The 16630-nt window shown below is 44.2% G+C and overlaps 1 protein-coding gene across 1 annotated transcript; it reads left to right on the plus strand.

Moving 5' to 3' along the window:
- Nucleotides 1–13953: 13953 nt before the first annotated feature.
- LOC147620385 (uncharacterized) lies at nt 13954–15636 on the plus strand. Its single transcript, XM_086824624.1, has one exon. The coding sequence runs from the start codon at nt 14008–14010 to the stop codon at nt 15166–15168; it is 1161 nt and encodes a 386-aa protein (XP_086680750.1). The 5' UTR covers nt 13954–14007; the 3' UTR covers nt 15169–15636.
- The last annotated feature ends 994 nt before the right edge of the window (nt 15637–16630 follow it).

Raw genomic sequence — 16630 nt, forward strand, 5'->3', positions numbered from 1 at the left:
CCATCCAGCTTCTTGATGTTAAACAAAGCGTCTTGCGAGGACGTCGCCATGACCAACCTCACTGTCTACCTCCTGGGAAAAATCCAGCAGAGTTTTCCCTGTAAACTGGCTCTAGAAACCAAAAAAGAACGCTGCTAAGCAGTAGAACCGTGTGCGTATAGCACTACTGAGATCTTCGAAAAATTCAGCAGAGTCTCCTCTATAAAATGGCTCTGTGAACCAAAAAACCAAGCTCAAACTCTGAGTATCCTGTCAATTGGCATGACTGTCTATACGCATAGACCAAAATCACTGTCACTGTATGTCTCTGGGCATGGCTGTCACCAATCACACATAAGCCAAAACAATGCCTCAACGGCGTCAACAAGCACGTGATGCAATCCAATGACTATCCACAGTCAAATACATCCAATGTCGATGTCGAATGGGGTGCTCGAGGGATGCTCCAATGTACCTAATCCACCAGTGTGTCCTACCTCAGGTGTACACCAGCTTCAAAAAACCTCACGCAGGACCCTCACAATATGGCTATGCAAGTGCCCAATAACATAAACTGTCCACAGTATCATACATCCACAATATCCAGAAAAATTGACAAACCGCTGCGGCGGTGGCTGTTCGCTAGCGTGTCTCACAACCAGCGAACCCACAATATCATACATAAATCTGCTCAATGCATGCCAATGAGCATAGCCGCCATATGGCTACACTCGCTCTGCAACCTGGAAGAGCAAAAAATAGATATAATGCGATGCCGGAGCTGTGTACCTGGTGTCTGGACGAAAGGATGTTCCCGTAAGTGCGAACACGCACTAACAAGGTTGATGTCGTTGCCGTCGATGTCGATGTCGATGCCGAATCGCAATGCCGATTTCAAAAACACGACCGAAAATGCCTCCACCGTGGGCATAATCGTAAGTGCGGGCACAAGCTCGTGGGCGTCGTGGACATGAGCGAATTAACACCCTGTGATGCTAGTATCACTCGTCGTGGAAAAAAGCTGAGAAAAAACCATTTCGCAGCTTTCGAATGCTAGAAAAGATGTTGCCGGAATGAATGTGTGGGAACTAGCTCTTAATAACTTATAGTTAAACTTTAATTTAAAAGATAATTAATGATTAAGAGCTCACAAAATAGAGAGTGTGTGCTGGAGAGTGTGTTCTCCGCTTTTGATACCTGACAGAGCAGGAGGAGAGTGAGGAGAGAGCTTCACGTTTTTCCACACGTTTTTTCTCTGTTCTGTGAGCTCTTAAACTTTAATTAAAAGATTTTTTCTCTGTTCTATGAGCTCTAATGATTAAGAGCTCATAGAACAGAGAAAAAATCTTTTAATTAAAGTTTAAGAGCTCACAGAACAAAGAAAAAACGTGTGTGTGGAAAACGTGAAGCTCTCTCCTCCCTCTCAATCAGTGCAAGCTGTGTGTGTGTGTGTGTGTGTGTGTGTGTGTGTGTATAGCTCATACACAAGCTCACCTGTTTACTAGCTACTATTTGCAAGCTCTAGCAGCACCAGAAAGCAACTACACAAGCTCTAGCTCCTTCCTCAATAAAAAACGATTTGCTGTAGAGAAGCTCTGTCACCTTATCCTCCCTCAGTCAGGGCTCGTTTTCACGCGCGGGATGCCGGGATTGCGAATCCAAGCTCTGATACCAATTGTGGGCACTGCGGAAGCGCGTACGAGCTGTGGGAGGCGGCGCAGGAGCACGCACACGGTGAACCTAAGCTAGAGCACACACAGAAGATAGGGTTAGAAGTGTTAGTGTTCTATTCACAAGAAAGTAAAGATATACACGCTATGGGCGCCCGGCCACTATCCCGGCCATATGGGCTTTATACCCCAACAATAAGAGAGAGGAAACAATAAAGAGAAGCACCACATTGCTCATTAATTATCAATAGAGAAGATACAATGGCCCTTGCATAAGCATAGAGCTTGCAATAGAGCTTAGGTACATAAGGGAGAGAGAGGGAGGAGGGAGCTTCTTTGCCAAAGCTTCAACTCACTAATACATCAAAAAAGCCTTGATTACATTTCATAACTCTCTTTTATAGAGTTAGCCCAAAAAACTAACCCCTTTCCCATTAGGGCGGACAAACTAATGAGGCTTCCTCCTTTTGCAAGGGCTTGTTGGAATTAGGGTTACAGGAATGAACACAAGCTTGGAGAAGAAGAAGCTCAAGAGCACACAACGCAGGAGTAGTATTGATAGGTGTGCAAATACAAAGATAAAGATAGCCCTAGAATTAGTGGGCGTATATACAATGCACGGGGGAAAAAACCTCCTAGTGAGGGAAAAAGTGCCCCGGCGGTCCTAAGTGTGTTCACACACATCACTACCTATGTATATCAACAAATCCTCCCTGGGAGTGATGGTGTGAACGAGAGCTGGCACTCATGTATAGGGAAGTGCCATGCCCTATGTAGATCAATCCACAAAAAGGGAAGCAAGCCCAAAGCTTTGCGAAAAGCTTCGAACTTCTCACGAGGAAGTGCCCTTGTGAAAAGATTGGCAAGGTTGTCCTGTGTTGGCACAAGCCAAGCTGATCTCTCTTGCTGAGAGTCTCTCCTTGACATAGTGATAATGCACCTCAATGTGCTTTGTGCGAGCATGAAAAACTGGGTTCCTCGCAACTGCCAATGCGCTCTGGCTGTCAGTGTAGATAGTGATGGCAGAATCCTGTCCAACACTCAAATAAACTATAAGCTGTCTGAGCCATACACACTCAATCGTAGCTGCTATGAAAGCTACCCTGTACTCAGCTTCACAACTTGAAGTGGCCACAGTAGGCTGCTTCTTGCTTAACCAAGATATGCATGAGCCGCCGAGCATGAAACAAAAACCACTGGGACGCTCTTGTGTCATAGTAACCAGCCCAATCTGAGTCTGAAAATGCATGTAAATCTAGCGGCAATGATCCCCCCTTGGGATAAAACAACCCAAGATATATGGTGCCACTCAAGTAGCGAAAGATCCGTTTCACTGCCTTCCAATGCTGAGACCCTGGGCTATGCATGAACCTGCTCACCTGGGAGACTGCAAACTGAATGTCAGGCCTCGTAATGCATACATAAATGAGGCAACCAATAGCTGATAGAGAATGACATCAAAATGATCTCCAACATCATGAAGACTTAGCTTCAAGCCTGGCTCCATAGGAGTAGCCATAGGCTTGCAGTCTTCAAGGCTAAATCTACGTAATAATGTCTCGATATACTTTGTTTGACACAAAGCAATCCCTCCATCACACTGCTTGAATTGTATCCCCAAATAATGATGCAAATGCCCCAAATCTGACATCTCAAAAGAGGCATTCAAATCATCCTTAAAATCAGCAGTGTGAGTCTCATTCGGTCCAGTGAGCAGCATGTTATCGACATAAAGTGCAATGATTAGATGTACATCATCTGCACGTTTTACATACAAAGTGCTCTCAGTTGGACTATTCTGAAAACCATGTGTACTCAAATAAGCATGTATCTTCTCATACCAAGCTCGTGGAGCTTGCTTTAAGCCATACAATGCCTTTTTCAACCTGCACACTTTGTTTTCCTGCCCTTTTTCAACCTGCATACTTTGTTTTCCTGCCCTTTTTGAACAGAACCACGAGGCTGTGTTACATACACCTCCTCATACAAATCACCATTCAAAAACGCAGTCTTGATGTCCAACTGATGTACATTCCAACCATTATGAGCTGCCAATGCACAAATGCTATGAATGGTAGTCATACGACAAGTGGGAGAAAAGGTTTCCTCATAATCAACACCCTTTTCTTGGGCATAACCCTTTGCAACAAGCCTCGCCTTATAGTGATCATCAACACTGCCATCAGGCTTTTGTTTCAACTTGAAAACCCACTTACATTCAATGACCTTTTTACCAAAAGGCAAATCGCATAAAGACCATGTTCCATTCTTTATGATAGCATCATATTCATTTTGCATTGCAGCCAACCAATTTTCTGAATTTTGTGCTTCATCAAATGACAGTGGCTCTTCTTCATCACACAAACTAGACACAACCAAAGCATAGTAATCTGATGCATAAGAACCATACTGAAAACCTGAATGAGTACGACTAGACATAGGTGCATCTAATTTACTATCATGCAAAGTCTGCACAGCCACTTTGGCATATTTCTAGCCTGCTCATTTTCAGCCAAGTCCTCATTAACTACATGCTGTAAATCTGCATCAGAAATGGGCTGATCTATGATGTCATTTGAAACTTGCATAGGTTGTACATGTGCCTCATTTTAGGACTTATAGTTGATGTTCCACCTGTCAATAGAGGCAACAAAGTATCAAATACATCCCGTGAGCTAATACCTGTCTCTTTGGTACATGATAACAAAGGCTACACATCATCTTCCACAAAAACAACATCCCGACTAATCAAGATACGCTTTGACTGCGGATGATATAACCTGTACCCCTTGCTCTCAGCACTGTAACCAACAAAGATACATTTGACAGCCTTGTCATCCAATTTGCGACGTTGTTGCATAGGCACTAGAGCATAGGCCAAACAACCAAATACACGCAAGTGACCAATCGATGGCTTCTTGCCATGCCAAGCCTCATATGGAGTGATAGACTGCAAAGCCTTAGTAGGACACTGTTTAAAATATATGCTGCACACATAACAGCCTCAAGCCAAGCATGCGGCAACTGTTGGCTTTTAACCATACATCGTGCCATTTCCATTAAAGACCTGTTCTTTCTCTCAGCAACACCATTTTGTTGCAGAGTATATGGCACTGTAAACTGGTGTTTTATCCCACGACCAACCAAAAATGCATCAAACTCTTTAGACATGTACTCCTCCCCTCGATCAGAACGGAGGGTGCCCACAGTACAACTAGATACATTTTCAACCATTAGCACAAACTGTTTGAAGCACAAAAACACTTCGACTTTGCTTTCAATGGATATACCCATGCATGCCTGGAGTAATCATTCAATGAAAGTCACGAAGTACAAGTGTTAATCGTGGGCACGGGCACGGGCTCGTGGGCATCGTGGACGTGAGTGAATAGCACTCGTGGATGCTCGAATCGCTCGATGTGGGTACAATGTTGAGAAAACTGCCTGTTCGGAGCTGCCGAATGCTAGAAATCGTAGCCGAGATGAAAAGCATGGGAACAAGCGCTTAATAGCTTATTAATTAATTATTAATTAAAAGCTAATAAGCTTTCTGTTGTAGAGAAACAGAAAAACGTGTGTGTGTGTGTGTGAAGAAATGAGCTCTCTCTCACTCTCCTCCTACTTTGTGGGCAACAACAGCAACTACTACACACCCCCAGCTCTCTCTCACTCACGCAAGCTCCCAATCTCTCTCCTCTTACCTGCGTAGTCAAAACGTGAGTGTGTGTGTGTGTGTGTATGATGCACAAGAAGCCTTCCTGCACTCTAGCTACTGCCCACCAAGCTCTACAAGCTATCTACAGCAGCGATTAAGCAAAGCACACACTCCCAAGCTCTTCACCTGCAAATCGTTTTTCTGCTTCTAGGTTTCTTCTCCAGCACTCAACCTCTCGCCATAAAATGGGATCACGCGTTGGAGGTGCCGCAAGCGTCGCAATGGCTCCCGGCTTGCAGATCTGACCTCGCAACCACACTACAGCACTCCCGAAGCTCCTCCGCGAGCTCCGTTCGTCGCCGATGCGACCACGCACATGCGCGTCACGCACACGCCGCATGCCACGCTCTGATACCGATTGAAGGGGACCGCGAGGTGCGCGTAGGATGCTGTGCTGTGCGAGAGAGGAGATGGAGAAGAAGGAGACACACAATGTGGGTGGGGAGACCTCAAAGTATGGCAACCCCCTACACACTATAAGTATATATATGGGTACATCAGTGAGCCGGGAGATGCAATACACCTCTGGCCACCCCAACAGTGAAAACGCACCCGAAAATGCCTCCGTCTCGCGGGCGTGATCGTGGGAGCGGACACGGGCTCGTGGACGTCGTGGACGTGAGCGAATAGCACACTCCGATGCTCGAATTGCTCGTAGTGGGTAAAAAACTGAGAAAATCGCTCGTTCGGAGCTGCCGAATGCTAGAATGTGTAGCCGGACGAAGTTGTGTGTGAAAGGGCTCTTAGCTATTAATTAATTATTAATTATTAATTAAAAATGCTAATTGAGCTTTCTGTGCAAAGAAATCAAAAAACGTGTGTGTGTGTGTGTGAAAAGAAACGTGAGCTTTCCTCACTCTCCTCCTGCTCTGGGCACCAGCGCGGCAGGTCATACACACCAGCTCTCTCTCTCTCTCTTACGTTTTTGAAACCAAGAGCCTCCTTTCAAACAACGCAAGTGTGTGTGTGTGTGTGTGTGTATTGATGCATACACAGCTTCTATCCGCTCTCGACACTGCCTACAGCAGAACTAACAGCACCCAGAAGCAAATACACACCTCCAGCACCTCTACAAGCATAAAAACGATTTACTGTTTGAAGCTTTCTTCTCACACACTCAACCTTATCTCCTCCAGCCAGGAGCTTGTTCTCACGTGCATAGAGCCGGGATTGCGAACCAGGGCTTTGATACCAATTGATGTGTGCACGGAAGCAAAATAAGTGCGTGCAGTGAGAACGTGCGTGCTGTGCTAGACGGAGAAGAACACTGTAGACGCACGACTGGTGAGGGTGAGCCTTGCCCTCCTGTACGCTCCACTAACTTAGCACACGGCTAGAATGAGAGATGGTCCTCTCCACATACAATATGATAGTTAGTGTGTGGCTCACAAGTGTTATCTGTACACTTGGATAAGAGTGGATAAGTGAGTTAGTCTCGGGCGCCGGACACGTAGTCCATTAACCCAACAGAAACATGGGGAAAAAAGTGCTGAGACCAGAGCCTATGACCATGCCTCACATCTGATAAGGAAAAAGGCGTGGGGTTCCTTGGACCAAATGGGTGGTGATTGACATCTCTTCTAAGGGTGTGAAAGCATCCTGGTTGAGACTTAGAGAACTACTATTTGACTACACTCCCATGCGAGATAGGGCTTGGCCTCGCTCATGCACACGCTCCTCTGCATTAGTTAAGGGTATGGGAAGTCACCGCGTGAGAATGAAAAGGCTTGGTTTGCTATTTAGTGTACTTCAGGCTTAGCAGACCGGCTACATTACAGCTCCGACCTTGTTACGTGTTCTTGCTACTACGTCCACTGCTTTGAGACTTTAAAAAGTCTCTTGGAAGAGAATGCAGATATCATTGGGTTGATAGAGGATTACATTTTCTCATTAAAGTTCCAAAATTAAGGAAGCCAACACAACCATGGCTTGCTATGGATTAGATGCCCATCCTTTGGACAACAATTGGGACCAAGACATTGTGGATTTTGTAGACAAGCACATAAGCACAAACTCAAATAAAATCTTCTCGAGCATTTGCAAGTACTGCAAACACATCACCACAAAATGGGCATGAAAGAAAATTGGAAAAGGTTTTTGCTTTGGATTTCCTAGGCCACCAATGCCTTAACACCATGTTGTTGTGACCCTTCTTGCATTCTTCAAAGGACCTTTGGCCTTCAATCAAAAATGTGACTTAAAGAAGCCCTTCTAGCATCTAGGAAATTCTCATGGTGCTACCTTCACAACATGCTAGAGCACTTGGAGGTCATTGAGCATGAATGTATTGGCTTTCCTTTGATTATAGATGGCAAAAATGGATGCTATATTGACCAAAGAAATAAAAGGGAAGTTTCAATGGTGCATTGAAAACAATGTCACCATTGTTGATCATCTGAGAAAGATTGGGAATGCTATTTTTGAACACTCAACAACTTAGCTTACAACAGCTGCATACATTGCTTAGTGCCTCTCACTAGCTCAACAAGAGAATGTACCTTTATAAATACAACACACCATACATGACAAAAATGGATGCTACATTGACCAATAAACTAAGAGTATTTTCAATGGTGCATTGAATCAAATGTGACCACTTCCTCACAGTAACTGCACACATTTCTTAGTCCGTGCCTCTCACCAGCTCAACAAGAGAATGTACCTTTGTAAATGCAACATATCATACGTGACAAATTGGATGCTACATTGACCAAAGAAATAAAAGAGCAATTTCAATGGTGCATTGAATCCAATGGCACCATTGTTGATCATCTGAGAAAAATTGGGGATGCTATTTTGAACACTTAGCAACTTAGCTCACAACACATTTGCATACATTACTTAGTCCCTGCCTTGCACCATCTCAACAAGAGAATGTACCTTTGTAAATACAACACCTATAGAGAAAAGAACATTGCTTCTAAAAAGATGTCACACCTTGGAAGAAGATAGCACCAATATCTTCTTATTGATTCCAGTACCTTGGGGACGTATGCCTTAGAGGCTCTGCCACAATGTACAAAATATCGAGTGCAAAATGTCGAGTCTACAAAAGGCCTTGCATAGTGAAATTGTACGTTACAACAAGACAAAAGACCCACATAAGCACTACTACGAGCAATGATTGCTTTTTCTTTCATGAAGGAGTAGCGAGCTTGATTACCTGCAAAGTTATGATTGTTGGCTTTGAGAACTAAATGGTGAGCAACAAATCTTTGATGATTTCATGTCGCATAAAAGACTACAGCCAACCAAACTTCTTAATCTTTTCTTGATTGGTGTTGGAAAAACATTCTCTTTGTTGCTGCTTGTCCAATGTCTTTTTGCAAGATGCATGACACATTGGCAACAATGAAGATTCACCAAAAGCCTGGTTGATGGCATACACTGGCAAATCAACATTCAATATAGGTGGCGTAACCATATATTCAACTTTGCACTTACCACTCTTAACAAACACCTATACATTATTATCTTCAAAAAAGCTAGACACATTATCCACACACTACAAAAACTTGCGGCTAGTCATTTTTATGAAGTCTTTCTTATAGCATCAAAGACTTTTGCCTTGGCAAATAGTCGTTTGCGGAGAATCAAGCACATGCATGACAAACCATTTGGTAGACTTGATGTTATATATTGTGTAGAGATCTTTTCTAAGCAAGTCCAATTTGTGATTCACGGACCTTCAAGTCGCAGTCACAACAGCTTGAAGCCATTGCTCTTGGCTACTCGCAAACAACACCAAGTGCCATGAGCTTAGACCCACTATATGGCAATGCGATTTGGCATTCATTGAACTTCTAAGTAGAATAAAATATTTCTTTGACCTTCTCGACGTGATCTGACATTCATTGACCTTCTCAATAGAGTAAGAACAAGCACCCAAACAAATATAGACTTGGATTACCTAAATGTATCCTTTTGTAGACCCCCCTCCCTCCACAACATATTGGTCATCTATATACTACACGAACGAAGACAAAAATAACCACAATGAGTGATCATATGATGAGACTTTGGGTGAGTCACACACGCTTCTAGCTATTGGCAAAAGACGTCAGAATTGCAGCAAAAGAATACAAATTGCTCATGATTCTCACTCAACTGCTGGCTTGCTTCAAACTCTCCAATTGAAACCATTGATGGTTGTTGACTTGTGTCGAAAAGCAAAAAAAAAGGCAAAAGCTAAGCATAATGAATTAACAAGTCTTATAATGTATGTTTTAGCCAACATACTATGTTATTTTTTTGCTAGTTTCCAATAGACAAACTAGGCAAATGGGGTTGTTGAAAAGCAAATTTAGTTTGTTTTGAAACTCTCTCTCTCTCTCTCTCTCTCTCTCTCTCTCTCTCTCTGTGTGTGTGTGTGTGTGTGTGTGTGTGTGTGAAGGGACCGCGGGTGCGCGCATTGGTTGTTGCGATCCAGGTTGTGATTGCGATAGCACTCAGGGTTTACGTGCGGTGTTATCTGCAGGTGGGAGATTTGTGCGTGTAAGCATCGATACCGCACATTGTGAGTTTGGCGATTAGCTCACGGGTGAGCGTAGCGATTCGCTCACAGGATCTCATAGCAATTATCTCACAGATTCGCATCTCGGTTTTGCCATATTTGTAGACATTTGGCAGGTGCTTTTGATCAGCGATTTGGCCTTCTAGTGTGCTACATGATTCTCATGGCAGAGACAGGTGATCGATCAGATTGTGACCTCTCACAGATGCGCATGTTTGATGGGTCAGACTTTGCGGCATGGCGAGAGTGTATGCTTGTTGCATTGACACAGCGAGGGTTGCATGGACCATTGAGTGGTGATGCAGGTAGACCTTCTAGTATGTCTGACGATCAATGTCATGTCGTGAGTGGTTTTGTAGCTATTCTAGCGGAATGCTTAGTAGTGTGTACTTGTCTGATGGTTCAGTGTATGACATAGTTGGTGCAGGAGACGTGAGATTGTCATTGTCGAGTGGTGCATCATATTTACTGCGACATGTGCGATACGTGCCAGACCTGAGAGTGAGTTTGATCTCGGTTGGTCAGCTCAGAGATTACGGATGCCAGATTTCGCTTCGAGAGCGATCTTTTACGATGCATTTGGGTTCGCTAGTCTTCTCCATCTCCTCTCTCGCACAGCACTCGCCAGAGTTCCGACAGCAAAACATCTATAAAACCAATATAACCAAGTCTGCGTGTAAGCTCAAGACCATGAGCATCCAATACGCATCAAAATCCGCACTCAAACATGCATAAATCTCTACGAATCTGTGTCCAACCACTGAACTCAACCAAGCTCATGCAGTACCTGTCTCTGAGCGTAACTCAAGCTCATGCGCATATATCCACAGTCACATACATGTGAGCAACAAAGCTCAAAATGTCTGCCAATCAGGATGTAAACAAGAAACCTACGTGACTGAAATCCGCTCACATTGAGCATATGCACAAACACGAGACCTATAATGCTCACAAACGAGCAATATGTACCGCAATCGCATACATGAGTCGAAGCCTATAGAGAGAATCTGTAACTGTAGAGAATACCCGCATATGCTCAATGTATACACCGCATCAAGCGAAACCCGCTGACGAGACCTGTCAGCTATGCGTACCACACACGAACATACATGCCAATGAGCATAGCCCCGAATGGCTACACTCTCCATGTGATGTCGTCGCAGATGCCGATGCTGATGCCGAATCGCAATGCCGATGTCGAAAACGCGCGAAAATGTCTCCGCGCTGCGGGCGTAATCATGGGCGCGGGCACGGGCTCGTGGGCGTCGTGGACGTGAGCGAAAATCACCCTCGGATGGTAGAACTGCTCTGTGTGTAGATTGCTGAGAAAACACCTTTTTCACAGCTATCGTATGTGAGAAAAACTTGCCGGAAGAAATCGCGTGGGAGCGGCCTCTATTAAACTTTAATTAAAATCTAATTAATGAGGTAAGCTGCAACAGAGAAAAACGTGCAGGAGAAGAAATTCGTGTGGGAGCTTTCTCTCTCTCTCACGCTTGTTCTGCGGTGCTCTAGCACAGCAGGAAGAAGCATCTCGGCTCTCTCTCTCTCTCTCTCTCTCTCACGCAATGAGTTTCAATGACTCACGCTGATGAAAACGTGTGTGTGTGTGTGTGTGTGATGCGCATACACAGCTTCTTGCTTTGCCTTCTCACTCAAGCAAGCTACCGCAGGCTTGCAAGCTCTCACCAGAGGTCACGCTGATGAAAACGTGTGTGTGTGTGTGTGTGTGATGCGCATACACAGCTTCTTGCTTTGCCTTCTCACTCAAGCAAGCTACCGCAGGCTTGCAAGCTCTCACCAGAGGTCCCAGAAGCAAGATACACACCTCCAACTCCCTATACAGGAAAGCTTGAGTGTGTACACAAGAAATCTGTGAGATCGGAGGCAATTCTGCGAGCCGGGAGCCATTGCGGCGCTTGCGGCACCTCCGACGCATGAACGCATTTTATGGCGAGGAGTGGATAAGCTTGAGTGTGAGAGAAGGCATCTACACAGGAAATCATTTTTCTGATTGAGTATGTATACACACTATAAGTATATATATGGGTTAGTACAATCATCAGTGGACGCCCGCCCAAGACATGGGCGGTCGGGAGAGGCAATGAGCCTCTGACCCCAACACTCTCTCCCCTGAGGAGAGTATTGCTTTTCATTATGCGCTACATTGTTCATAAAGGTAACTTGATACATGGGCTACTCTATCAACAATCGAACTAGTCACAACCTATTAATCCATTACTTCAATAGTCTAAACTATCGTGTGCCATAAACTACCAAATACATAACTTAAAATCAGAATCAAAATTAAAAAAAAGTTACCTTCTAGAAAGTATAGTGTATGGTTGCATTTGCAGAATTGAGATGCCCATGTTGGAGATGCTGATATTGGAGTTGTCCATGTTTCTATTCATAATAAGCAGTTGCAAAATTCTTGGTTTTTCTAGCATTGTCTCATCATCATATTCTTGCTTTCTCAAACTCGCTAGTTTACTTTCATTAGAATTCTACGAAAACTATACCCGTAAATCATTTTCCACATATTGCTTTCCTATCCACAAAATAGACACTCATAAATTTACATATCCACAAAATAGACACTCATAAATTTTCTATCCACAAAAAATGCAATATTAGTGTCAATAAATAATAGTGGCTTTTCATTATTTTTGTAGTAATAAATATGGCATTTGCAAACACATCGTTTACTAAAGATCAAAATGAGAGAGAGAGAGGTGATCCCTAAAGTAATGAGCCACCTAACACAAGCTAAAAAAAACCTTAGGAAATAATATTAATCACCATCTAATTTTTAGCATCCAATTTTTCTAGCTTTGATAAACTCCAACTAATTATTAGAAAAAGCCCTTTCTTTCTGTTTGGGTGCCCTATTAGCAAGTGAGAGAGAAAAACCCACGTGGAGGGCAATATACTTGAGTGAACCAGAGCTATTTTAATATTGAAAACCAATGCAATGCAATACCCTTTTGTTAGTGCCAACAAAAAAGCGGCTAAGCGGTAGCAAGAAAACCTGTTAAAGCCCCTCTAGGCATGTACACATGAAGGGAAAAACTAGTGTTTTTAATTCCAAAATGAAAGGGGCACACAAAAAATGGAGAACTCCACCTTTTTCTAGAACGCTTACACACTCTACGTAGTAAACGCAGTGAGAGAAATTGCCTCCCTAAAACAGTCATCCCTAGGGCTGATTTTTGATGGGCACCCCTGCCCGTCAAATTCTGCAGATATTATAAAAAAAAGCATGTTTTTAGTGTATTTTTTTGCCATGCTCCTACAAAAATGCCCATTTTTAATGGCCGTGAGGCCCAAAAATAGACCTGACGGTCGGCAAAAAACAGCGTTAGTCATACCTTCTCTATATTTGAGCGAGAACAAATATTTACTACGGATCATGTGCGTGAAATATCATCCGTCAGGATAAATCTTGTTTCAAATTAGGGGGGTGTCACACAAGGACGACGGTCGTGGACCAACCTCCCACTTTCCACGTAAGTGGCCATCTTTTCTTTTTTTCCACGTAAGTGGCCATCTTTCAAAAGAAAAGATGGCCCGGGGTTGAGGCCGGCCAAGAGGCGCCAATGACGTTTATAGGTGATTGAACCTGCACGTCCACGGTCGCACTAACAGACTAGGCCAATCGCATTACTTGTGACACCCTTTCCAAATTTAAACTGTCCAGCGTCCTAGTGTGACAACCCTACCCGGCCAAGTCTCTTTCCCCCTCATGAGTGTGACACCAGCCTTATTTACTTTATTAGATGGGCACCCATCATCAATGATCCAACACTATCTTTTCAATTGAAGACCTTTAATTTTTGGTTCATGCGCACTGTATTTGTTGAAAAGTAGAGTCTACGTGGAAGCGGAGGTGGCATGCAGGGCAAGGTCCATTCAAAGAAAACGAAGGCGGGGCGTGTGGAAGAGGTGTGGCAGCTCGTGTCGGGACAATGGAGAGCGCGAGTCCAGCATATTCTCAAGTGCGCACAATTATGTACCGCCACGTCGGCGCGGCTTTTGACCATTTCTATATGCGCCATATAAGCGCCAGCCCGAACGCGCATCTTATCAGCTTATTACGCCATTGAAAACGCAGACGGGCGGCGGCCACCATGGAGGTCTCTGTTGTCTGTGTAAGTAAGGCTGCTTCTTCTTCCTCTTCCATCCTCCGCTCCCCTTTCTCTGATCAAACCCATCTTCAATTCTATGGCCATGGCAGCAGCCCCTCCAAGCTTTGCTTCAATATGCCCGCTCGCTCTCTGCCATCTCTTGCATCCAAACCTGTCAAGCTCCCTTTACGAGCTCTCTGTGATAGTTCTTGCAAAGCCCCCGTGGAGCTCTCTGCAGAGCAAGCTCTGATGAAGGAGATTGCTGATTTGAAGCTACAGATGAAGCAGAAGAAGAAGGAATTAAAGTCTCGTATGAAAGATGTCGAGGAAAATTTGAAGATGCAGTTGAAGGATGGGAAAAAGATGAAGAAGCAGAAGGATGTTCAGGAAGGGAAAACAAAGATGAAGTGCCAATCAGAGTCGTCGTCATCGAGTTCTGAGTCGAGCGATGAGGAGTGTATATCTGTGAGCATGAAGATGCTAAGACCTGGGCAATCCATGCTTGAAGTTACAAGGGTTAATATTGAAGGAGGTCTAGGTATAGCTGCTAGAGCTTCTGATGCAATTGAAGTCTGTAACGGTTTTTCCTCAAATGTTTTATCCCTGGGCGTGGAGAGCTGCACAGAGGAATCTTGTAGGGATTTTGCTCTAGGTAGAGATAACCCAGAAATCTACTCATGTATGCCCTCTATGGGCGCTTGTCTACGGACACCACATATGGTTGTTTCAGAGTTAGAGGAGTTGCAAAAACATCCTAATCCAGGCGGGGTGATGTCTCCTTGCAAGAGTGTGCCAGGGTCGGCATTCATATCGAATGCTTTTCCTTCACTTCATGCCTCAAACAGGATTGAGGTTTGTGCAGGTGGGAAGTGCAAGAAAGCGGGGTCTGAGCAGTTGCTTTCAGCATTGCAGGGGCAAATTCCAGGATCGTCGAATGTGGACGCAGTGCCTTGCAAGTGCATGGGCAAGTGCTCCATGGCCATTAATGTAAGGGTGCACAAGGAGGATACAAACCCCCAGCACCATAGCCATGTGGGTGTTGAGGATGCGTCCATTATTCTGGGCCATCACTTTGGGCTTGGCCGTCCATCAACAAGATTACCCTCCTTAGCAGCACCTAAAGATGGTACAAGGGTGGTACCCACACCTCTGGTGATGGTGTAGATAATTGGATTACAATTTACAACTCTGAAAGCTTGATGGCATAAGGGTGGTACCCTCGTCTCTGGCGATGATAACTGGATTAGAAGTCCGAAAGAAATGTTGTACTTTGTGCTAGACTGAAATGATATGTCTGGTCTGATTGGTTTCATAGATTCTTGCCTTAATGCCAAAACTCTGGAGCAATCCCATGAGTGGTGCAAATGGCCTCATCCCCAAGCAACATTAGCTAGCATTGCAGCCAGTAGAGTATACACTATTAAGTTTTGTGTGGTGGGACTAAAGAAATGTTGTACATAAAATGAGTGCATGGACTCAGTCCATCCATTGATCGTACAGTGTACTACAATTGCTTTAGTGTACAACCTATAGGAGTGTGCGCCATTCTTTGATGCTAATTGAAAGTTCTCAGTCTGTAACCAAATCAAAACCTGGTAATTTGTGAAGTTCTGTTTGATGTGATTGGCATTTTATGACACATTCATTTGTTGTGAGTTGTCCAGTTTTCAACGACCTTCACGAGAAGTTTTGGGCATTTTCCCATATGGGAAAGAGGCCCCTTTTCTCTTGTGTTTCCCCATAGTGTCAAACAACATGAATTTCTGCAGAGGAGGCTTCGCTTACCTAGCTAGGTGTGGTGGAGCCCTGCCGGGCTGGCAGCCCCTATAGTGGGAAGATACTTCTTGAACCGTGAACGTGTATTCAACGAGCACTGAATACGTTTTCCATACGCCAGAGAGATTGTGCGCTCACAAGAATCACATTGAAGGTAGACACAGATAGAACTCGAATCTAATGATCGTGAAGATTTCAGAGAGATGGGAGGGATACCTACTCACACAAGACGCTCGCACTATGAATGCTTACACACACAAGACGCTGGAATTATTGGTGTTCTTTCCACGTCACAAGAGGTTTTAGACAGTTTCCCACTACGACATCATCATGAGTTTCTGCATGCCTAGCTAGGTGCGGGTGGGGGCTGCGGCCCCAAAGAAGGCGACCGGTGGCCCCTTGTCCCCCACCGCACCTAGCTAGGTATGTGGAGTCTTGCGTGACACACTATAGGGAAACATAAGGGAGGGAAAGTGGGTCTCTTTCCCAGAGAGAGCACATCCTAGGAACAATCCCAAGAGATGACATTGAGAGAGATGGGGAAAGAGGGTCCTTACAAGTTACACCCGTTTTTGGCCGATTTTTAGAAACTGAAGTTTGCTTGCCTAGTCGAATGTTAGCTCAATTGTTAAGGTGATTCGTTGTCAAAAGGTTTGAGCCTTGTTGGCAACGTGATTGCCCTATGTGAGTTTCTTTCTAATGTCCAACATTAAAAAAGGTTCGGGTGTTGTACCCAATATGATACTAATATGAAAAACTTATTTGCATTTAAAAAAAAAAGATTTGGGTGAAGAAGAGCTCTATTATCCTAGAACTTGGTTTGGTGAAGAAGAGCTCTATTATCCTACAA

Source organism: Cibotium barometz, chromosome 31 (assembly GCF_041138505.1).
Source record: "Cibotium barometz isolate CiBa-2024 chromosome 31, ASM4113850v1, whole genome shotgun sequence".
NCBI classification, from domain to species: domain Eukaryota; kingdom Viridiplantae; phylum Streptophyta; class Polypodiopsida; order Cyatheales; family Cibotiaceae; genus Cibotium; species Cibotium barometz.

Excerpts from the sequence above, each read along its gene's own strand:
- LOC147620385 (XM_086824624.1), top strand. The coding sequence starts at position 14,008 with ATGGAGGTCTCTGTTGTCTGTGTAAGTAAGGCTGCTTCTTCTTCCTCT.